Consider the following 22,017-nt stretch of genomic DNA (forward strand, 5'->3'; position numbering starts at 1 on the left):
TTCCATCCTCCAAGGAGCAGAGGGTGGGACTTCTTAAGCAGCTCCACCCACTGCAGAGGATTGCAACAGGATAGGGTGGGGGTAGGGGTTCTGGGGTTCCTGGAAGGTGACTGAATCCCATAAAGACTGGCACTGTGCCCACTGTGTGGCTAAAACTGGCCCCGCCCAATGTTGCTGGGGTGGGAGAGCCATGGCCTGAAGGCTAGTTCTTGGAAGTCTAGCCACGGCGCCCCCCACCCCCCCACCCCCAACACACACACAGTCCCCCAGCACTGCTGCAGCCTAGCACTGGTTCTCTCCCAGGGTCAGGCTGCCCACTGGCTTTATTTTAGTTCTGTCCCAAACATCTCTCCACCATAATCTGGCTTCCAGATAACTGTTCTCAGTTTCTTAAGCTCCTGAGGCACTCTGGTCTCCAGGTTTCTAAGTTTCCATCTTTTAATAATAGCTGAGTCACTTTCTAATTTTATTTTCCCAACAATTTCGCTAAATAGATATGATCATCATTATCTCCATTTTCAGGTGAGGAAATAAAGCTCAGAAAGATTGGGTTTGCCCAAAGCCACATAACCAGTAAATGCAGGGAACTCAAACCCAGGTCTTAAGATTCAAAATCAGTTTCTTCCTCATTCTACTATATACCATGCAACCTACTTTTCTCTAGATTTAGAATTAATCCCTCAGGGTTATTTCTTCTAGGCTATTCTGGACTCATCTATCAACCTTCATCTGTTTAGAGTTTAGTGCCAGGCTCTGCTAGCAAGGCATACTCTTAGATGCCAGGGTCTGGGAACCTCAGTCCTACCAACACCTGGGAGCCTTGAAAGCAGAAAGCTCTTCTGGCCTGAGAGTGGAGTTCTGTGCCCCCTCAACTCCTGAGTCAATCCTCTAAGAATTCTTATCTGTGGAAAGGAACAACCTTAAAGACTTTTTCTATCCTATTCTTACCCAAAGTAGAACGCAAGGGAAAAACAGTGAATGGCTTGGAGGGTCTGGGTCCACCATCTGGGTCTCACTTTATATTGCCCCCCTTACTATAGTAAGAGGGGCCTCATTATGCCCCGGTCCCAGATCCCCTCCACAACCTTCCCCCAACCATCCGGGGTAACCGCCAGGCTCTGCTGCCTAGGATAACGCCCAGCCCTCCCCTTGCCCCCTGTGGCTGCCTCCCCTTTCCGTCTGTTGAGAGAGGAAGCCGGGGGTGGCGGGTGCAACCCTGGAGGGCACTGATAAAGGGCCAGCTCTGCCCCCACCCCCTGGGGCCACTGTGGTCAGACCAGAAGGCAAGCAGGCAAGGCAGCCAGCTCCCTCTGGGACCCATGGCCCTCCCCTAGTTCCACCTCTACCAGCCCTGCCCTACTCGGGAAGCTGGTTGCATAACGCAGTGCAGTGGGGTGTTTGGCAACATTGCTTGTGGCTTGACCTGATGCTAGTGGTGGTGTGCACACACTTTGGGGTGAGGGCTGGGGTGGATTGAGCAGGGGTGACAAGTCAGTCTTTTTGGAGTGAGTGAGCAGCATGGATGGAGAATGGTATAACAGTAAAGATACGTAGCCACATTTTTCTCTAAATTCGATCTCTGCTATCTTTGCTGAAGTGGGAAAATCTTGGGGGGATAGAAAAATCTTAGATATTCTACCTTGCCAAGCCACGGGCATTATTCAACCCATTCGGGCTCCCAATCCCCTGTAACATCAAACAAAGGAGACTTAAGGTTGAAGGGTGTTGACTCTGGGCATGAGGAATCTGAGAGAAGGGGTCTAAAGGAACCATTCTCACCCCAAGAGCTATAAAGGGTGGCTGGAGGCAGGACACAGCCTGGGAACTGCAGTAATGGTTTTTTTATAGAATCTCTTTTTATAGGAAAGAAGCCGGGGTGAGGTGCGAGAGACACCTCTGCCTGGCTAGTTGCCTAAGTGAAGGCCGCCTGTTCACCTAGCTCAGTCTACATGATCATGTCTGTCCCGCTTATACGTAGTAAACTGCTTCAAACACTTCTATGAATACCTATCGCTTACAGGATAAAATACAACCTCTCTACTTTGACTTTCAAGACACTTTATAATCTAGCCCGAGTCATTCTTCACAGTCCAACTCAATTGCCACCCCCTCTATGAAGTCGTCTCTGAATTTCACCAGGCAGAAATTCAGCTCCATAGCACTTTATATAGACCTTTATTACCATAATTAATTCCCTGACTAGACTATGAATGAGGACATAGACTATGTCTTATTCACCTTTGTGTTTCCAAAGTATAAAACATAGTTGACACTCAATAAATATTTGTTGAATGAATGAATGAATGAATGATGAGGCTTGCGTTATCCATACTTGTATCTGCAATGTCACAAACACTGTCCTGAACTGGTAGTTTTCATTCAATAAATGTTTGTTGACTAGCTGTAACCTGATATCATTATTTAATCAGCCACGAGTGTGACTCTCAGCACCCCTCATTCTCTCTGAAATGGCCAAATAAGTATGCAAGTAAGAGGACTGTATTTGAGGGTGCATGTTTGTGACCCAGATTCATGTGACCCAGATGATGACTCTCATCATCAAGAGATTCTGAATCCATATGTAACATGCAATAAAGTCATGGGTCACCTCTTGTTTACATAGATCACGCATGTAGAATCATAATCTCCTGGGATAGGGATGAAATTCAAAACATTTAAGCATGGGTTTGGCATGGGCGTTGATCGAACCCATACACACACGGGCTGCGGGGAGGTGGTAAAGAGGTGGTATTACATTGCCTCTTGAGTTGCTTAGTTGTGTTGCTGGGTTGTGGGGGATCCTGAGAGAGAACTGGGGTGGCTGATGTATTGGTGCCATGGTGGGGAACACTTGGCGGACCCCCAGCAGCTATTCTTTATCAACTGGGACAGAATATTTTCAATTCTATCAGAGAATGCTGGCTGAATCCTATCAGAGAATGCTGCCTTGGGGCGGCATCTGCCTCCTCAGTCTTTAACTGTTTCCAATTTAACTTGAACACTGTAAGAATTAAAAATAGAGAAGTGTAAACTGCAGCTGTAAGGACCGAAGCTAGACATAGGAGGGACTTTCCTTAGTGCTAAAAGGCACGACAAGCTAGGAGGAAGCAAGATTCTTTTTTTTTTTTTAGTCTTGAGAGAGATCTGTTTGGCCTGGGACTTGGGTTGTGTGTTGGAGGGATGAACGAACGACATCTGGGGGTACTTCTCTGGCCTGACACAGAGCTGCTGTGATGCTGGGGGATAGACCTGTTATTCCACACATATGTCCTGGCCCGTCCAGGGTACATGGCTGCCATGCGGCTGAGATGCCTTGCCTGGAAGAAATGAGGACAGAGGGCACCTGGGGTCCCCTTTAAGGGAGGTGAACAATGTCCTTGCTGGTCGCCCCCCTAACTCCCCTCACGCACTGACAACAAACCTGGCCAAGAAAGAGGCCTTTGTCCTAGGACATCTGAGGCCGCAGGGGGAGGGGAGAAGGCTACAGGTGAAAGGACACATCAAAGCAGCCGGCTGCCCCTCCTCCCCAAAATATCTCCTTTACCCCTTTCCCAGAACCCAGGCTTTCCTTAAGTAAAAGCAGTGCCCTAAATGTCCACCTACCTACATAGCTGGGGCACTAGACACCTGGTCTTTTTCTTCAGCTGCCCTTCACCACCTCATTATGACTCAGTTTCCCTGTTCCTAAGAGAGTCAAGAGGGCAGGGGGAAGGAGGTTACAGCTTGTATAAAGTTTAGAGGTCACTTTGGAGTGGACCATTGCTTTGGAATTCATCATCTGCATGGGAGAAACATAGACCCGACTGGACTCCTGGGCTATAAAGGAGGGCTGGGAGAGGCTTGGAGCCATGTGTGCCCCCGCTGGCTGGCCGGGAGCAGGGTGGGGGCGGGGTGTGGGCAGAAACCACACCGGGCTCAAGTTTCCTCTCTTGGCCAGAAGGGGCAGGAGGAGAGGAGGGCCACGGAGAAAGGGGAGGGTTGGAGGAAGGACGGAGATCTCAGGCGGAGAGCTTCAGAGAGGAGGATAGTGCACCGCCCCAGAGGTCTTAGTGCTCAGCCTGAACTTCCACACTCAGCCATCAGCCATGGCCTGGGGGCGGGGCATGGCCTTCCCTGGTTCTCAGAGGTAGCAGGGATCCTCACTCAGGAGGCGTCAGCCCAGGCCCGGCCTCCTCACAGACAGCACCCGGAGCCTCATCTCTCTCCACACCCTGCTTGGACCCTGCCACAGGTGCCTGAGGGGTGGGGTGGAAGGGAGATTCCAGTGGGATCCAAGCTGGGGAGGTGGAGGAGGCAGAGGGAGAAAATATCCAACTTTCCACATGTTCCTGGGAGATCTCAGACCTTCCCGGGCTGCCCCTGGTTTAGGAATTTGACATCTTTGGGAACTCTTCTGGGAGAAGATGTTGGCTTCTGAAGAGCTCTGGGAGTCTTGAGAGTGAAAGGTTGTGGGTGGGGATCGGACAGCGGTTCCCTGAGGGCATGGGGAGTGACTCTGAGTAACCTTTCAGCAGGCTGCCTGCTCTGGGGAAGCCGGTAGACTCTTAGGTATATAGTACTACCATTTCTCCTCTCCATTCCATCATGCTGCCTGCCCTGTCCAGCCAGCTGGGAAGGTTCAGAGAAGCTGAGGAATTGGAGACACTGGATGTCTGGATCACTGAGAAGTATTGTTGCAGCAGGATGGGATGGTGAGGGTAGGTGTAGCTAGCTGAGTTCTTGCCTCCCTTTGCCCCTTCTCTTCTCTGGGCAGTAGAGATCAGCTAGAACCAGAAGGGAGGGGAAGGCATCCCATCTCTAGTGTAGTTCCTTCCAACTAGAGATCTTGGCAGTGTGGAGGGTTGGGGCTGGAAAGCAGTGGAAGAAAAGAGGGATGGGGGCTGGAACTTTCTAGTCATTGGCCCCCAAAGGACTAGAGTTTGGGGTTTAGGGAACCGAGTAACAGAAAGGCAGAAACTTGTCCCTCTTTCCCTTGTTCCCATATACCTGTTTGAGTTATGTACGCACCCAGGAGGTTGAATCTCACTTTGATCAAATGAATCTCTCTCTCCCTCACTTTCCTCCATTCCCTTTGTTTCTCTCACCTCTGTGTTTCTCTTCCTCTTTGGGGATTCTTCCAAATCTTTCTAAATAGGTTGACAAACTGCCACTGCCACTCTACGCCCAGGTTTCACTGATCTCTCACTATCCTTTCATTGCCTCCGTTGACACCTAGGAAGGTGGAGTTGTGTAATAAGCCTCAGAACAGGGGTCCCAGGGGCATGCACCCTCCCCCTTCATCGAGGTGGTTAGAGCCCTAGGATAGTAGTTGAGGCCAAATGCCTTCCTGTCCCCAGCATCCCTCCCCAAATGGTCCTCATCCTGTATCCTTATGCATAAAGCCCCATGTTATTCTGTGAGTACTCAGGGATTGTGATAAGCTCTTTTTGAGCAGGACCATCAGGATGAAAGCAAAGAAGGTGGATTATAGAGGTGGCTCCAGTCCTACCTGATGTACAATGATGGGGAGTAAGATGGCTGTGTGACCTCAAAGTGTGGCCTAAACCAGAAAGTGGGAACTGATTATTATAAAAGAAAAGGGACGCAGGGAGGCCTGTTATACTTTCTCAGTATCTCTAGTTTCTGCATCCTCTGTGATGTTCTTTTTGATCAAATTCGGACTATGCCCTCCTCCCTAATCTGTACTACTGGCTGCCAGTCCTCAGAAAGGTAGGCTCCTAAGACCCCAGAGGGGCCTATGCATGGTATATAGACCATTGACCCATCCCTGAGTGTCAAGGGAAAAATATACTCCTCCCCTTTGGCCTGGTGCAAAGTTGCCAGTGTATTCAAAAGCTGGTTGGAGCTGATCCAGAGGTCCTTTTCAACTCCCCATTCTTCGATCTCTTGCCTCCCCTCTGCTCCCATTCTGGATTCTCATTTCCCTGTCCTACAGTGAGGGGGAGGTTGAGCTTCTGGTCTTTATGAGAAGAGGCTGATATCTAGTCTCGGAGACTGGGGCAGCCAAGAACCCAGGCTTGACTGGGTCAAGTGTTCGAACCTAGGAGAAGCCTGGAGATCACTTGCTGGGCTCCTTTCTGTCATTGTGTTTTTTTCATATGAATTTATATGGTTGGACTAGTCCAGTATTTCTCAAGGTGGAGTGGGCCTCTGGCACTTGTTAAAATGCTGGTTGCTTTGTGCCTGCATCTATTCATTCAATTCAGTAGGTCTGGGATAATGTTCAGGATTCTGTGTTTATATAAGTATCCTGGGTGAATGTGGTGCACAATAAAGTTTGTGACTGCCTGAACTAGACACAATCTACTGTCTCTCACAAGGAGGTTCTTTAGTCCTGTCTCCATTAAATGGAAGAGACTGAATGTAAAATGATTTATTTGCCCAGGGTCATGCACCTGAAACACCAGAGAACATGGTATCCTGCCTCCTAGGGCAGGATCTTTGTATTACACCTAAGAGTCAGATCCAGGAAGATACCAGAGACAGAGGGTGGGGGTAAGTGTGTGTGTGTGAAGGACTGTGAGGCAAGAGTCATTGCCCCTGCCCCCTAAACCCCTTCTCCATTCACTTTGCCTTTGGGCAATTTCCTCCAGAACCTAGGTGGGGGAGGGTGGGGTTCCGGTGTTGAAATGGCATCCTGGACAGACATAAACACCCCACCCACTCTGCCCATTGGCCAAGAGCCTGTGCCTACACCAACTCTCAGCTCTGGGGATGGCACTAGAACAAGAGGGTAGGAGCAGAGCCTAGGGGAGATCCTCGTTCAAAAGGATAATTTGCAATTATCATTAATTTTGTGCTAAGTCAAAGAATAGACTCCGTGTTAAATAGCCAGGTTAGGCCATCCTTGTGGTGATCTAAAGTCATGCAATTTGAGGTCATTCGGTATTAATCTCTGTTTTTCTATAAGTTTTCCTCACCCCTAGCCTGTCTGCCTTTCCTTGCATGGCAGGAGTGGGGTATAGTGTCTGGCCCTGAGATCAGGAGGTCCTTGCCAAATCTACTCGAACTTTCTTGCATAAACCAGGGAGAAAAGGTGTAGGGAAAGAAGGGTGTCAGAGTACAGGGAGATAGGATGAGGAGAGAGGCTGACAGAGAGGAGAAGATGAAGGCAGGAGTGAGGTTTTACAGAGAAAGTTAAGCTGTCTGAGCAGAAAGGGACCTCCGAGTTCAACTTGTCCAAATCCCTGGTTTTACAAATGAGGAAACAGAGGCTCAAAGAAGTGTAATGACTTGCCCAACATCACACTGCTGCTTTGTGGCAAACCTTCAGCTGGAGTCCAGATCAAAAGAAAAGGGTCTGAAGAAGAATATATGGTCAAGACTCTAAAGAGATATTTCCCAGAAGAGACTAGAGATTGAGATTCCACAGAAAGAACTGATAATGTAGACCACCAATAAAGGCTTGGAGTATGGATGAGAAGGTGCCTGGAAGGCTGTATATAAGCCAATAGAGGTTCTAGGCCTGACTCTGCTATTTACCAGCTTGGGTCTCAATTTCTGAATGGACCTTACAGGATCTTTGTAAAAATGAACCTCATAAACTAACGTTTGTAAAACTGGTGCAGCACAGTTCTTGACAAGCTTAATAAGTCTTTGTTACAGTTGTTACATTACCTTTGAGGAGGAAACATCCTTAGCTGTGTAGGATGGGGTTTGGCCAAGATGACCCTGCGGGGACACGAGGCAGAGGTCCAGTGTCTCCAGAGACCATTCCTCCTTTGCTGCCTGCTGCTGATAAACCTCTTATCTGGCCCAGGCAGGGGAGCCCAGGGCCAGGATAGAAGAAGAGGGCAAGGCTGCTATCAGCCACCAGGCCTGGGCCATATCTCAGAGAAGGGGAGGAGCTGTCTGCTTGATTCTTTCCACAACACAGTCCTTGGGATGCCCAAGCACACATTCTCATCTTGGGAAGAAAAGGCTAAGATCCTAAAACTGAAAACAGAAGAGGAAAGCAGAGTGATCACTGATGTTGCCCCCAAAAATGCGGGGAGAACCTCCCCCCCGCCAGAAGATGTGACTTCTGCCCCAGCCAGTGATATAGTTTTGGGGAAAAAGAAGTAGGGGAAAGAGAAGGCATCTTGTCTGAAAACAAGGTAAAGGTCTACTGTGTTCCCAAAGGAGCTAACTATAGCCGCGGCAGGTGAAGTGGACATAGCACTGCAGAGGAAACCTTTCTAGCTTAAGAAGTTGGTTGATGAGTCCAACATGAGTGGGAGGGGATGAGATCTCTTCTTCTCTCAGGTGAGGTTGGAAGGGGCCTCTTCATGGAAGCAGGACAAAATTGCTAACCCCTAGCAAGAGCAGCCCTAACCTCCATTTCTCCTTTGACACAGGTTGCTGGGGCCATTTGGGCTTTGGGGGACCCTGGACCAGGCCCTGGCCCAGTAGGATGCCCCCGTGTCCTCCTCAGCAGAGCAGGAACAGGGTGACACAGTTGCCCACTCCAGAGCTGGGCGAGATGGAACTGACTTGGCAAGAGATCATGTCCATCACTGAGTTGCAGGTGAGTGGGAGTGGGGGCAGGGGAAGGGAAGAGCTGAGAAGTAGGGAGTCTAACAGTCTGAGGTAGGGGGCAGGAGCAAGGAGGGCTCAGAGTCTCAAGTTGGAAATGTTCCAGGCACTGGAAAAGAAAGGGCTAGAGTTGGAGGGAGATCTGGATTGAAGAGGAGAACATTAAGGGGAAAGAGGGTGTGGAAGAGCAGGGGATAGGAGCGGCGGGGAAGGGAGGAAGGATCTGCTTGGTGGTGTAAACTCTCTCAGCAGCCACTCTGCTCACATCTCTCTACTCCACCTCCTGCCCTGCCTTCCCTTTTTCACCTTTTCCCTTCTGACCTCTCTCTCCTCCAATCCTGCCCATCTTCTTCCTTCATTTCCTTCCCCCCTACCCTCAGCTGCTGGGCCCCTTTCCCTCAGGTAGTTGAGCACTAGTTCAGGGGCCTGAGGAAGGGGGGTGGTCAGACTATGCCGGGGTCCTCTCCTGCTAGTTGGACAAAGGGGTGTCTGTTGGCCTAACAATGATGCCTTTGTCCCCAGCTGGGTTAGAGCAGAGTGGCTCCCCAACGTGGGTTGGAGGCCCTGTTTCTAGCATATTCTCTCCTCTCTGCACCTGGGCGGGGACATAGGAACTGTAAAGTAGAGGGTAAAGCTTGTGAGGGCTCCCCAAGGTGCCCCTTAACTCCCTAGCTGTGCCTGCCCCCTTTTTCTGCTGCCAAGACGGGGCCCTCAGGATCTGCCCTAAGCCCTGCTTCCACACAGCAGCTCCCTCTGCTGGGCACCCAAAGCATGACCAGGCTCTGAACTTGCCCCTTGGACCCTAGATAACAGCAGCTGGTAAGGGTTCTGAGGGGTCATCTTGAATAAAACTCCTATTCTTCCTGAAGGAAATAAAGGAGCATGAGCCACTTTAACCTAGTAAGAACTTGTTCTGAGGAGGAGGTGATTCTATAATTGTTATGTTAGTCCTTTCTGAAGTCTGACCTCAGTGACCCCATTCCTCTTTAAGCTGCCTTCTTCTTTGAATAGCTGCATCACAACTTTACAGGAAGCTTTCAATGATTTTTAGCATCATTCCGTTCCCTTGTTATTATCTCACTTGGTCTTTTAGAAGGACCCAGGTTGGTCCTGAGACAGAGCTGGTTCTCTTCCTCAGCCTGTATCCAATCCTCTTTATGTTTTTTCTTGCAGGGCCTTAATGCTCCAAGTGAGCCATCATTTGAGCCCCCAGCACCAGCCCCATACCCTGGGCCCCCTCAACCCCCAAATTATTGTCCCTGCTCAATCCACCCAGATGCTGGCTTCTCCCTTCCTCCACCACCTTATGAGCTCCCAGTACCTTCATCTCATGTCCAAGAACCCCCATACTCCTATGGCAATGTGGCCATACCAGTCTCCAAGCCACTGACCCTCTCAGGCCTGCTCAGTGAACCCCTTCCAGACCCCTTAGCCCTTCTGGACATTGGGTTGCCAGCAGGGCCACCCAAGCCTCAAGAAGACCCAGAATCTGACTCAGGATTATCCCTCAACTATAGTGACGCTGAATCTCTTGAGTTAGAGGGCACAGAAGCTGGTCGGCGGCGCAATGAGTACATAGAGATGTACCCGGTGGAGTACCCCTATTCTCTTATGCCCAACTCCTTGGCCCACCCCAACTATGCTTTGCCGTCAACAGAGACCCCTTTAGCCTTAGAGCCCTCCTTGGGTCCTGTGCGGGCCAAGTCCACTGCACGGGGAGAGGCAGGAAGTAGGGACGAGCGTCGGGCCCTGGCCATGAAGATCCCATTCCCTACGGACAAGATTGTCAACTTGCCGGTAGATGACTTTAATGAGCTATTGGCACGGTATCCGCTGACGGAGAGCCAGCTGGCACTAGTCCGGGACATTCGACGGCGGGGCAAGAACAAGGTGGCTGCTCAGAACTGTCGCAAGAGAAAGCTGGAGACCATCGTGCAGCTGGAACGGGAATTGGAGCGACTGGGCAGTGAGCGGGAGCGGCTTCTCCGGGCCCGAGGGGAGGCAGACCGGACCCTGGAGGTCATGCGCCAGCAGCTGACTGAGCTGTACCGTGACATTTTCCAGCACCTGCGGGATGAAGCTGGCAACAATTACTCCCCTGAAGAGTATGCACTGCAACAGGCTGCTGATGGGGCCATTTTCCTGGTGCCCCGGGGGACCAAGGTGGAGGCCGCAGACTGAGCTGGCCAAAAAGGGTGGGGCTGGTGATGGAGAGTTCCTTCATTCCCTTCTGATAAAGGTACTTCCCAACCCTGAGGCTCAGAAGGGGACAACAGTGGGAAACCTGGCATTTGGAAGGTCCAAGCTGTGTTCAATGAGGCTTGCTTTGAAGCAAATATATGAGGGGAGGGCTGGAATCTCCTGTGATTCAGCTTCCCAGGTCTCCGATCTCTACTTCTTGTTTGAGCTTTGGTTTATAAAGCACTCTACAGAAATAGTCTTCCACTGTGTCTTCCTTCTCCAGGGATGGCGATGTGGCTGTGCTCTCTGTGTTCATTGCTTGGTGATGGTGGGGAGGGAATCCTGCCAAGCTCATTTCTTTCTCCTACAGCTCTGTATAATAGTGGTACACATGAAATTTGGGCTCCAGCAGTGTGGAGATCTACCACTTTCATCTTCCTTTTCAGAGCCAGGGGCCATGAATGATCTAGGGAACCTCACTCTCTCTGGTGGGCCCCTATTTATAGAGTTGGAGTTGCTGCCAAAGCTGGCTAGATCCTCTAGTGTAAGGCCCCTTAAGTTTAAGGTTCTTCTTTCTCAATCTTTGGAACACAGAAAAGCCTAGAATGCCCATGGGCTTTTTCTATTCCCTGCTATGCATCATTCTATTGGACTCCCTAGGCCTGGGGGCGGATGTGCCAGAGCTCACAGAGGACCTAGTGAGCAGCTCTTGATTAGAATGAATTTGATTGGATGCCAGTTTCAGGGGATTTCACACCCAGGTCTGGATAAATCTTGCTCCACAGTGGAGTACAATATGCATTTCAGTAAATTTTCTATCTCCCTGGTTATGTTAGACACAATGCAATTCTTGCTTTGGGCCTCCCTATGCTTTCTTAGATCCTTAAAGATCTAAGGCCTTTTATTTGTGTATCTTTTTCTTGAAATAGCACAATTTTCAGATGCCACATCAAAGTCCAGTCATAGGTACCTGACACACCATCTCCTTGGAGTTGGGTGTCTCTCCCATCTTGTCACTGAATTACACAAATTTGGGATATTTTGCTATTTACACTTCTATTGAACTTCACTAGCTCCATTCCAATAGGAAACTTTTAAGTTTTGATAGATGCTACAGTTGCGAGACAAAAGCATAGTGATCAAAAGGGATGTGGAATCTTTATGCCTATATTCTGAACATGGTCTCTAGCTCAGATTTAGTGAATGAAAGCAACTTAATGCTTCCTATTGCTTATGAAATTCCACCTAAAAGACATTTTTTCATTCTATGCTCATAGAAGTTATAATTCAGATGGAAAAGTAGACTTGTTCAACAAATATTTACTGAGCACCTGATATGCTCTAGATACTATTCTAGGTATTTGAGATACAGTGAACATGAGACAACGCACTATACTCACGGAGATTCACTGCAGTGAGGAAGACCATCATCATACATTTGGTTATGTCTACCCCAAGCAAAAGGTGGAAGTTTTGTAGTGACCTGGGTTATGTAGGCCAGTGTACAACTTGAATAGGGTAATTGTTTTTCTTTTTATCTGTGAAGCCTTGTAGCTATGTACATTGAATGTAGTTGTTTTTCTAAAAGCATTCTTATAGCCACCAAACTATGAACAGAGCAACCACTTCTACTTCAAGTCACAAATGTAGATTTACTCATTAGGTAGCAATGGGATGACTGACCTATGGATTCATATACACCTCACCCCACTGCCTTCTGCTGAGCTAAAATTGAGGCTGGATGATTTGATGGTAGGGAAAAATGTTAAGCATTTGAAAGTTACAGTTCTTAAGTATTTTATTAGGTTCACTCCCTTTAAGCAACTTTCTCCCCCTTCTATATAATTCTTACCCCTGTAGCTGTTTTTTGAAGCCTGGGAATAGCTGGCCAATGCATACTTGTTCATTAGAGATCCACTATGCCCCTCCATAATTTCACAACTGATATAAACCTAGATCCAGTTGGAAACTCAGCTTAGTGGTGGCTCTAGCTTTTCTAATTTTTCTTTTGTCAGGGCTGCTATAAAAAGGTTATGTTCAAGTGAACCCAAGTTAACTAGATCAAGGTTTATTCCTGTAGAGCCAGTTTCTCTTGGATTTTAGTAAATGATGGTGCCCCTGGGATAAACTTAAAATATAGCAATACTAGTATTATGATCAGTTCCGACAATCCACCTGAGTGCCAACCTGTGGTTAAAGCATTTATATAAAATGCTAGCTTCAAAATGCAGTACTACCTAACCCTAAGACCTTGTTCCTTTAGATTGATTCTGCTAGTCTCCTGGTTTACCAGACATCTGGCAGGCAATTATCTATTATATTATCTAATAATATTATTCTCAAACTTGAAATGGTAAAGAATGTACAGAATGAAGTTATGTACCATAAGTATCACAAAGGGAGAAGAGAAAAATAGAATCAAGTTAAAAACATTTTATTTTAAATGTTCATTCATAAAATTGAATGATCAATTCAAGCTGCAGAACAGCTAAATAAAAACTGCATGGCAGTGAAAATGAAGTACTGTGGCTCAGAGAAAGGTTGTTCTCATAAGGATGTTCCTGTAAAAGAAAAAAAAATTATGAAGTGTTTATATAAGCAGTTGATAATCACATCCATTCTTTACTGGGCCTCCAGCTGCTTTAAAACTTTTTGCTGGCTGCTTCCCTATTACATCAGATCATGATTTTTTGGGGGGGGTGGGTGCGCAGGGGGGCTTCTGAGAAAGACTACCATTCTCTTTGGCAATACCAAAGCACTTTTATTGACAATTACTTCATAAAACTTACCTTTTAGCCATGAATTTGGATGAATAAGTTTCTGTTTTTTTTTTAAGAGCTGATAAGCCTGAAGCCTGTAGAAGCTGACTCCTCCCTAGAAAAGCAAACAATCTTTAGAAGTAGCTTTTTCTGAGACCAAGTCCCATTTCAGGTTAACTTCCCACCCCCCATTAATGGTCCACCCACCCAACCCTCCCACCACCACTTTGGGGAAGATTCTAATGCATTACTTTGAGCCATTGTTTTAAGGAAATGGGTCAAAGGAAGGTAGGAAATAAATCAAAAATAAGGGACAAAAATATATCACAATAGAGGTATTTTAAGTGCTCACTTCCTTCAATTAATTGGGAGCCACCAAGATTAGGGTGTTGATTTAAAACAATTCATCTCCAGAAAAACCAAGTTCAGCTTAACTGGACTAGTTTTGGCTCAATATAGTAAGGAAAATGTAACAAAACTGGACTTTTAGATAACTATATGGATGTAAGTAAAATCTGTTCTTACCTACTACCAGCATAGCAAAAAAACCTTTCCTCCTGGTTCTGACTGCTAGTCCTAAGAGTCAGGTGTGCCTTACTCTTTCTTGTCTGCCTCCTTCCTTGCGATGGTCACTGAAACTTCACTCCCTCCTAGCTTTCATGGAGCGTGCCGTGGCCTGCCCCTGGCTTATCTGTACTCCACATACCACAAGTGTCTACTCTCAGCTGTAGAGTGTCTGAGCTCGAAGCCATTCGCGCTATACTTGCTAGCAGTTCCTAGAAGCTGAACATCTCTCCTGGATCTTTAAAGGCATTGTCAGGAATCCTGAGGTATCTGCAAACTCCCTCAATAGTTAAGGTTCCACCTGCCATTGCAAACTCAGCCAATATCAAACCCATGGAACTGTATCATCCATGCTTTCCCACCCACCTCCACCTCCCAGCCACCCTTCTCCCACCCTCCCCTCCCCAAACTTCCAAGTGACACACCCATGGGATGGAATACACAGTCCTAGTGATAAACATATCTCTATGCTACTAATAGGTACAATGGCACTGAGATTCAGGGTACCAAAAGGAGGGCTCAAAAAACCTATGTACAAACAACAATGATTGGATATTAACTGTTAAAGGTTTGAAATCATTTTCTATACAATTAACATTTTAGGACGATTGTGTGGTCTTGTGCCATGTTTAAAGGAAAACTGCAGTTAGCAAGTTTTAAAGAAGTATGGTTCCTCAACATCTCCAAAATTTTAATCTCCAAACTAGGCAACTAGTGTGGTTAAGCTATAAACCTCTATGGAGACCCACCCAGCCACAATAAAATAAACTGCAGTTTTCCTTTAATATAAACCTGTTTTTGTGTCAGGAGTTAAATTCTCATTTGTATTTAAAGAGGTCTCCCAAATAATTCTAATTTGTGGATTTACAGGGTGGCATTAGCCAGCAGCTAGTTTCTATTCTCTGGCAGAGTTTTGAACTTGAATTGTGATAGAAGCATTGAACATATCAGGGGTAGTGGGTTGGGAAAGTCCAAAGCTCTGCCAGTCCCAAATCCATACAGTTGTCATTCCATTCAAGAGGATATTAAATCGTTTATTGATTACACATGATAATGGATGATACACAAGCTTCATTCCCATCTATAATTTTATCTGGTACCATAATTCAATTTAGATATATTGCATAGGATGTGCCAACAATCATTAATTACCAAATAAATTCCATGACTCTGCTTGGGTGACCCTTTTAATGGTGAACTCCAGGTCACAACAAGGTAACTGTCAATTCAACTACACCAAGGCAAGGTTTCTGAAGACAATGGCTTCTGTGCCCAAGCAGGTTGCAAATAAATTTCAAATGGAACCTGGCATCACCCTGAAGGAAATCTAACTTCACACTGTTGGGGTAATTAACCAAGATGGCTTCAGAGTAGACTAACTTTACACAGCACATTTAAAAAAAGACACATTTATTCAGCGTCATGATCAGACTATTACATTTAGCAATCAACAGCATGGGTGCAAAAAAAAAAATCTACATTAAAACCCTTTGTTGGAATGCTTTACACTTTCCACAGAACAGAAACTAAAATAACCTGTTATACAATTAGTCACAAATACAGTCCTCGAGTTTTTTTTGCCCATGTACACATGAGTATTGTCTAAAACATGTCTTCTTTGTAGCAGCTAGGCCCTGCCACCACTGTGCTTGGCTGAGTTCACAAATCTGTTGTAACCTGTAGCTTCCCTGTCACTTCTCTGGCTCTCCTCTCCTGCTAAGCTTTGTTTCCTGTTGAACAATATGGAATAAAGTTGTTAATCTAAACATATTAAGACTCAAGGCTACAATCCAATAGCAAGTTGTTTCCCACAAATTTTGCTGATCTGAATATTAACTTAATATCCACAATATTACTGCAGTTATAACGTTAACTATGTTGCACTGCTCAGCTACATTAGGGTTACTGGGTTATCAATTATAAAAATTAAGTCAAAACACAAAAAGATGTTCACTTACCTGGCAGTAATTAAAACCTTCTGCCACTGCCATAGCTACTGCTGCTGCTGGAACCACCATAGCCACCTAAGAATAAAATTTATTCTTTTAAACTTCCGGAGTTTCAGTAGTAATGTATTGTATTTGAATCAATAAAGTCTAAAGAGTGTTTTAACTGACATTTTCAATTTGATTACAAGTTACCACTCATTTAAGTATTTTTTTTACCAGTACTAGTTATAGGTACACTTGGCCCTCTAATAAAATACATACATACTATACCTTGGTTTCGTGGTTTTGCAAAGTATTGGCCACCACCACCATAGGGGCCAGAGCTTCGGCCTCCAAAGTTTCCTCCTTTCATGGGTCCAAAATTTGAAGACTGATTGTTGTAATTACCAAAATCATTGTAGCTTCCACCACCTCCAAAATTGCTTCCTAGGAATGGAAAGAATTCCTTTAACTGTTACTTGTGAAAGATAACTCTGAATTCTATTTAGTGTGCAAAATGAAAAAAAGACCGCATGATCTGCCTGCCTTCCTCCCAAACTCTGATAGCTCTAATGTTTACCTCTGTATTTCATCTTTTCCAGGCAAGGCACTCAGTTAAATGATCCAGTATCTAAAAAAATTTTACCCAACTCACCATGACAAGAGTATATTCTTTTGCCTTGAAGGCCTTTACCCATCTGGGGGCACTGCAAACACATGCTGGATACATCAACTAAGTGCCTAAGATCCTAAAGAAGTTAAGATACTAAATGCTACTAAAAGCTAATCTAATACCAGCTGAAGATGCCCCTTATCCACTTATACTCATCTATTTGGGAGTGAGGCGGCCCCAGCTTAAAGCTAGGAGGAGGTAGCATAGCAAGCCCATTAAAAAAGAACACCATGCACTGCACCACATAATGCTTTAAGCGCATTAAATCCCCACATTGATACAAATTCTACAAGGCTAATCTAGCTACTGCATCAAGTACCTGGATCACTGGATACCTACCACTACCACCGCCAAAGCCGCCTCCGCCTGCTCCGTTGTTATAGCTGTCATAGCTGCCACTCCCGCCATAGCCACTGCCCTGGTTTCCATAACCCTGTCCACCACTTCCATAGCCTCTGCTTCCTCCAGAGTAACCAGGGCCGCCTCCTCCATAACCACCTATAAGAATACAATTCTTCTCAATAAGACAAAAGTATTCAACAATCAAAATATGTTTAAGTGCAACAGGTAACAGCCTGGTCACATCATGCTGTTATGATCAGAGTTTATTTAGCTTCTCATGCACTACTTTTAGTCTCTGCTAACCTATTCTATAGGTAGCTGAAAACTTTTCACCTTTGTATTCCTACAAAAACAAACAAAAACAAAAAACACCAAAACCACTCCCCACAAAACTTACCATCATTACCAAATCCATTATAGCCATCCCCACTGCCACCATATCCTCCACCACCACGGCTGCCACCAAAACCACCTGGGAAGACAACGGAGTTTTAAATTAAAGCAGGTTTTAAGAACATGAATTGCATGTAATTACAGCCTTTTAAGTTTGAACTTCAGGGAGCAGTTCTTACACTGCAAAAATGATTTCCATACCAGATCTTAACTTCTGGTTAGCGGAAATACCAGAACTACATTTGGATAAAATGTAACTGGAAATGTCAGCTTGTAATTCAGGCTGCCACAAGTTGCCAAAAGGGTTAAGTCACCTGGGGCAACTAACTTACGATATTACTATTAATTCATAATACTAACAGTAAATTATAACCACATATACCTCGACCACTGAAGTTTCCTCCACGACCAAAGTTGTCATTCCCACCAAAACCACCTCCACGACCACCACCGAAGTTTCCAGAACCACTTCGACCTTGACAAGAGAAATTTCGAGAAATTTTAAGTTAAATCATATAGATTGGAATCGTTCAGTTACCTTTAAGGTTTAATTAAAAAGCAACAAACCCACCTCTTTGGCTGGATGAAGCACTAGCCATCTCTTGTTTAGATAGGGCTTTCCTTACTTCACAGTTGTGGCCATTCACAGTATGATATTTCTGAACTAAAAAATCCCGAAGTTAAAAAGGAGAGTCAGGATTTAGAAAATGCCGATTTCAAAACCCCTAGCAAATGCCGATCATCTGATGATACTCACTGACAATCTTGTCAACAGAGTCATGATCATCAAAGGTTACAAAAGCAAAACCTCTCTTTTTGCCACTGCCTCGGTCAGTCATGATTTCAATCACTTCGATTTTCCCATATTGTTCAAAATAATCTCTTAGATGATGTTCTTCAGTGTCTTCTTTAATACCGCCAACAAAAATCTTTTTCACAGTTAAATGGGCACCAGGTCTCTGAGAATCCTAACAAGAAAAATTCATTTAAATTATTTATAATAACAAATTCACCTCAAAAATCAAGATTTAAAATTTAACATTTTTGGATGTAAAGTCTACCTAGTGGCACACTTCCAAATGATTAATAGGGGAAAAAAATCACTTACTTCTCTTGAGACAGCCCTCTTTGGTTCCACAACTCTTCCATCCACTTTATGTGGCCTTGCATTCATGGCTGCATCCACCTCCTCCACAGTGGCATAAGTGACAAACCCAAAGCCTCGGGAGCGCTTGGTGTTTGGATCCCTCATCACCTGCGATAGTAATTTATTAAATACAAATTAAGACCCCCAAAAGCAATTGTCGTTTCTACCCTGAATAAGGTTAACAAGAAATGCTATACTAGCCCTCTACTTTATACAAAGTCCTTAAGTTTCCTCTTACCCCTCTAAGATAAATGTAGTAAGAATGAGCTTTTTAGTCATTTGAAGCCATACTCTTGTCTATTTCCAATATAATCTAGTCAACAACCTTCACATGTATTCAGACAGGAACTACAGCAAAAAAAATTAACTAGCTCTATTGCTCTTTTGTTTCTTTCGAGTCTTACCACACAATCTGTGAGTGTTCCCCATTGCTCAAAATGGCTCCTCAGACTCTCATCGGTTGTTTCAAAGCTCAAACCTCCGATGAAGAGCTTCCGCAGCTGTTCGGGCTCTTTGGGAGACTAAAGAATAGAAAAGGGAGAAAAACATTATGTAGACCCATAGGGCAAAATACTTTCCAGTGACGGAAAGTAAAACTTGACGGCAATGTACCTATCATTTAGTTTTTTCTAGCCGCTACAAGCCACGTGCTTCTCGGCTTTGGGGAGGCATGGTGGGGCTGAAAAACCGCGAGCGCATGCGTTCTTTTCCTCTCCGACGCACGCGCAACAAAAGGACTGAGCGGGAGGGGTCCATTGCCAATAAGGAATTACAGCTACTTTTTAAGAAACTCACCCACTTACACAAGGTAAAAAAACCGACTTAATGTGCCTAAGAGTTTTGCCGCGAGGACCGAGCCCGGCATGGTAATTAAAGGTTGCAGGGCGGCGGCCTCATGGCAACGAGGACAAAATGGCGACCCGAACTTTGGGAGCGGTAGGCCCCGGCAGCGATCGAAGAACTACAGAATGGGCTGGCGTAAGTAGCCAACCCAGGCTGCATCCTACCGAACTCAGGAAGGGGCGAGGAAGAAAATGAAGTTAGAGAGCATCTTACCTCTGACTTAGACATGACGACTGCTGGGGGGAGGGGGCAACTTTAACGATGCTTACTCTGCGGCGTCCACCGACAGAAAGGAGTGATCTAACGAACGTATCTGCCAGCCTACCTTCGGCCTCGCTCTTTTATCCCGCCTCCTCGCTGACGGCATTGGTAGGCTCCGCCTCTTATTTACTCTGATTGGACATTTAAAATACCTTCATGCAACTATTGGTCTGTGGTGCCGCATTGCTGATTAACGTCATCCGTTTGGGCGTTCTACGCAGTCTCCACCCCTCGGGGTCCATTGGTTTCCGAGTAATTTTAACTCGTGCGATTGGCTAGCCAACCAATCATTAATATTTGAGTGTACCTAAGGTATTTAAATAACTTTTTAACCTTCCACGCCCCGAATATTACATCCTACTCAGTTGTCTAAGATGGTTAATACAATGTGTTAAAAAATAGAATGTGACAATTTTATATTTTGCAACAACTGCTCACTAAGCGCATGTGTAGTAAAATGGCGAGTTTACGCAGGCGCATTAAGAAGTTCCGCTTGCTTCTTGGAGCACGTGAAATGGCGGGCGGGAGACAGCGGCGAACCTACAGCGCCTGCGTAGTGGCGGGAGTCGTGTCCCGTTTTGCGCAGGCGTAGTGGGCGGAGAAGGGGTCTGGGCCCAGGATTGGCCGCGCAGGCGCAGGGAAAGATCCGTTTTGGCGGGCGGTTGGCGTTGCGCAGAAGGCGGCGGCAGAGGTGCCTTGCGGTCCGGCCTCACCACAGAGGAACAGGCAAGACATTGGTGTAAGTGATCGGTCTCGATCCTGGGTAAGTGGCGGACAGTCTTGTCTACCTACACGAGGTCTTGAACCGATTCCAGTGGGGCCCGTTATTGTGCGAAATGAATGGACCGCGGGGTGGGGGGCTAGTGAAGGGGGAACAGTGGGTCCGGCCAACCAATGGGAGGACAGGGGCGGGATGTTTTAATCTTTGTAGGTTCTGTGGCGCTTTGCAGCCGAATAGTTTGACTGGCGAGTGTGTAGGCCAATTGGGTTTGCTTTTAGGTTCCGACTGATCGGTCCTTGGGCCGTCAGAGGCGGGTTTCCCCCTCCTGAGCAGCATCTCACTGAGCCAATGAGCACGAAGCGCGCGGTAGGTTGGGCTCCGCCAAGAGGCCGCTTTGACTCCAATAGGAAATGCGGGAGTTGGGCGGTTAAATGGATGCACCAAATCTGAAGCGAACCCTCGGAGAGTACTTGTCCAGGCCGTCCAGTCAGCGCTTCAAAAAGACGGAGGTTCTTAGATGTTGGGATGGTGAGGAAGGGGATTCAATACCTGTGATGGCGCGTCGGGGTGGATGTTTTATCCACAGTGACTTCTGTAACGAAGCCTTTAGGTCTCCATCCCATAAACCTCCCTTATAGGGAAACTATACGTTTGCTTATGCATACCGCGAGTTGGTATTCCCCCGTCCCCCCCGCCCCACTTCGGTACATGTCAACGTCCACTATAGGTTTTGGGCGGAGCAAGGAAGAAGTTTTGACTTTGAGAACTAGCTTTTTTTAGGAAGACTGACTTGAAATGTTAGGATGAATAGGATAAATCTCTAGAAAGGCGTCCGGGAAAAATCTACGTAATAATCCATGTTTCCACCGATAACTTGATATTTTTAAATCCATAGAAAAAGTTTTGGAAAGCTACATACCCAAGTAAGTTACTGTTAGGCATACAGTGGAGGGATCGGGACAGATTGAATCTCTAATGTTTAAATCTTTGCACAGATGATAATTTATGATTAAAATTAAAATCAGTGGATTTTTGTGTTCCATTAATCACGTATTTCTCACCACCATTCTCGTTACACCTCTAGAAAGTGCTGTTTTTACACGAACTAAGGTGGTTCTTGGTATAGAAGTGTAAATAAAAACAAGGTACCTTTGTGAGTGCTTAGTACCTTCTTGGCATCATGCTAAGTACTTTATAGGCATTATCCATGTCCCCAGTACCTTTATCGTAGTCTCTTCTTTGAGGAACTTTTCCCACCATATATATCTTTCTTCATACCGTTAAAGAGTTTCTAAGCCCCTCTTTCAGCTATTCCTTTGGGGATATCTGAATTTGGGTAAGAAGGAAGCTGCTTAAGGAGGGTTATTTTTAGGGTTTGGGGACAGGAGGGCTCATCTATCACTGGGATTATTCCTTTGTCTTTTGGTTTTACTTTCTTCAAAGTGTTTATTTTACATGCAGTCCATCTCCTGTTGGTAATGCCTATTCTGCATATTTCAAGATTTTTAGTAGAGTACAGACATTCACATTTTGGCTGTGTCAGAATAAGTACTGTTCATTGGTTTATTTAGGGTCAAGGGGAAAATGCTTAAATACTATAGTAAATTCAACTACTTATGAAGTACCCTTACATTAGAGACTTTTCTGACATAAATTATAGACAGGTGCTTTTAGTTGAGCTTATAATGAAC

The 22,017-nt window shown here is 45.8% G+C and overlaps 3 protein-coding genes across 10 annotated transcripts in view; 2 read left to right on the plus strand and 1 right to left on the minus strand.

Moving 5' to 3' along the window:
* Positions 1-3,931: 3,931 nt before the first annotated feature.
* On the plus strand, positions 3,932-15,535 carry NFE2 (nuclear factor, erythroid 2). Of its 4 annotated transcripts, XM_016165479.2 has the most exons (4): positions 3,960-4,231; positions 6,386-8,244; positions 8,337-8,506; positions 9,688-15,535. In XM_016165479.2, the coding sequence occupies exons 2-4, from the start codon at positions 8,223-8,225 to the stop codon at positions 10,693-10,695; spliced, it is 1,200 nt and encodes a 399-aa protein (XP_016020965.1). In that variant the 5' UTR covers positions 3,960-4,231; positions 6,386-8,222; the 3' UTR covers positions 10,696-15,535. The 4 variants fall into 4 exon arrangements, with proteins under 4 accessions (XP_016020968.1, XP_016020965.1, XP_016020964.1 ...); XM_016165482.2 differs by lacking the exon at positions 6,386-8,244 and having other exon boundaries at positions 3,932-4,231; XM_016165478.2 differs by lacking the exon at positions 3,960-4,231 and having other exon boundaries at positions 4,258-8,244.
* On the minus strand, positions 13,114-19,688 carry HNRNPA1 (heterogeneous nuclear ribonucleoprotein A1). Of its 2 annotated transcripts, XM_016165483.2 has the most exons (12): positions 19,558-19,688; positions 18,906-19,022; positions 18,463-18,609; positions 18,112-18,322; positions 17,926-18,018; positions 17,737-17,829; positions 17,359-17,433; positions 16,959-17,117; positions 16,238-16,393; positions 15,977-16,042; positions 13,485-15,748; positions 13,114-13,256 (listed from the first exon to the last, which is right to left on the minus strand). In XM_016165483.2, exons 1-10 carry the CDS (start codon positions 19,570-19,572, stop codon positions 15,987-15,989), a joined length of 1,122 nt encoding a protein of 373 aa, XP_016020969.1. In that variant the 5' UTR covers positions 19,573-19,688; the 3' UTR covers positions 13,114-13,256; positions 13,485-15,748; positions 15,977-15,986. The 2 variants fall into 2 exon arrangements, with proteins under 2 accessions (XP_016020969.1, XP_016020970.1); XM_016165484.2 differs by lacking the exon at positions 16,959-17,117 and having other exon boundaries at positions 19,558-19,687.
* A 524-nt stretch (positions 19,689-20,212) lies between these two features.
* The window catches only part of CBX5 (chromobox 5), a 33,312-nt gene continuing 31,507 nt past the window's right edge, over positions 20,213-22,017 (plus strand). Inside the window, exon 1 of one of the 4 annotated variants that reach the window (XM_036235999.1) lies at positions 20,213-20,368. Coding sequence is in view for 1 of the 4 variants with exons in the window: in XM_036235995.1 (XP_036091888.1) it covers positions 20,852-20,854 (3 nt within the window). In the remaining 3 variants the exon portion in view is untranslated. Of the gene's footprint in view, positions 20,369-20,552; positions 20,855-22,017 lie in introns of those variants that run through there. The other 3 variants (XM_036235996.1, XM_016165485.2, XM_036235995.1) reach the window with 3 other exon arrangements.

This window comes from Rousettus aegyptiacus, unplaced genomic scaffold, assembly GCF_014176215.1.
Source record: "Rousettus aegyptiacus isolate mRouAeg1 unplaced genomic scaffold, mRouAeg1.p scaffold_m13_p_2, whole genome shotgun sequence".
Classification (NCBI taxonomy): Eukaryota; Metazoa; Chordata; class Mammalia; order Chiroptera; family Pteropodidae; genus Rousettus; species Rousettus aegyptiacus.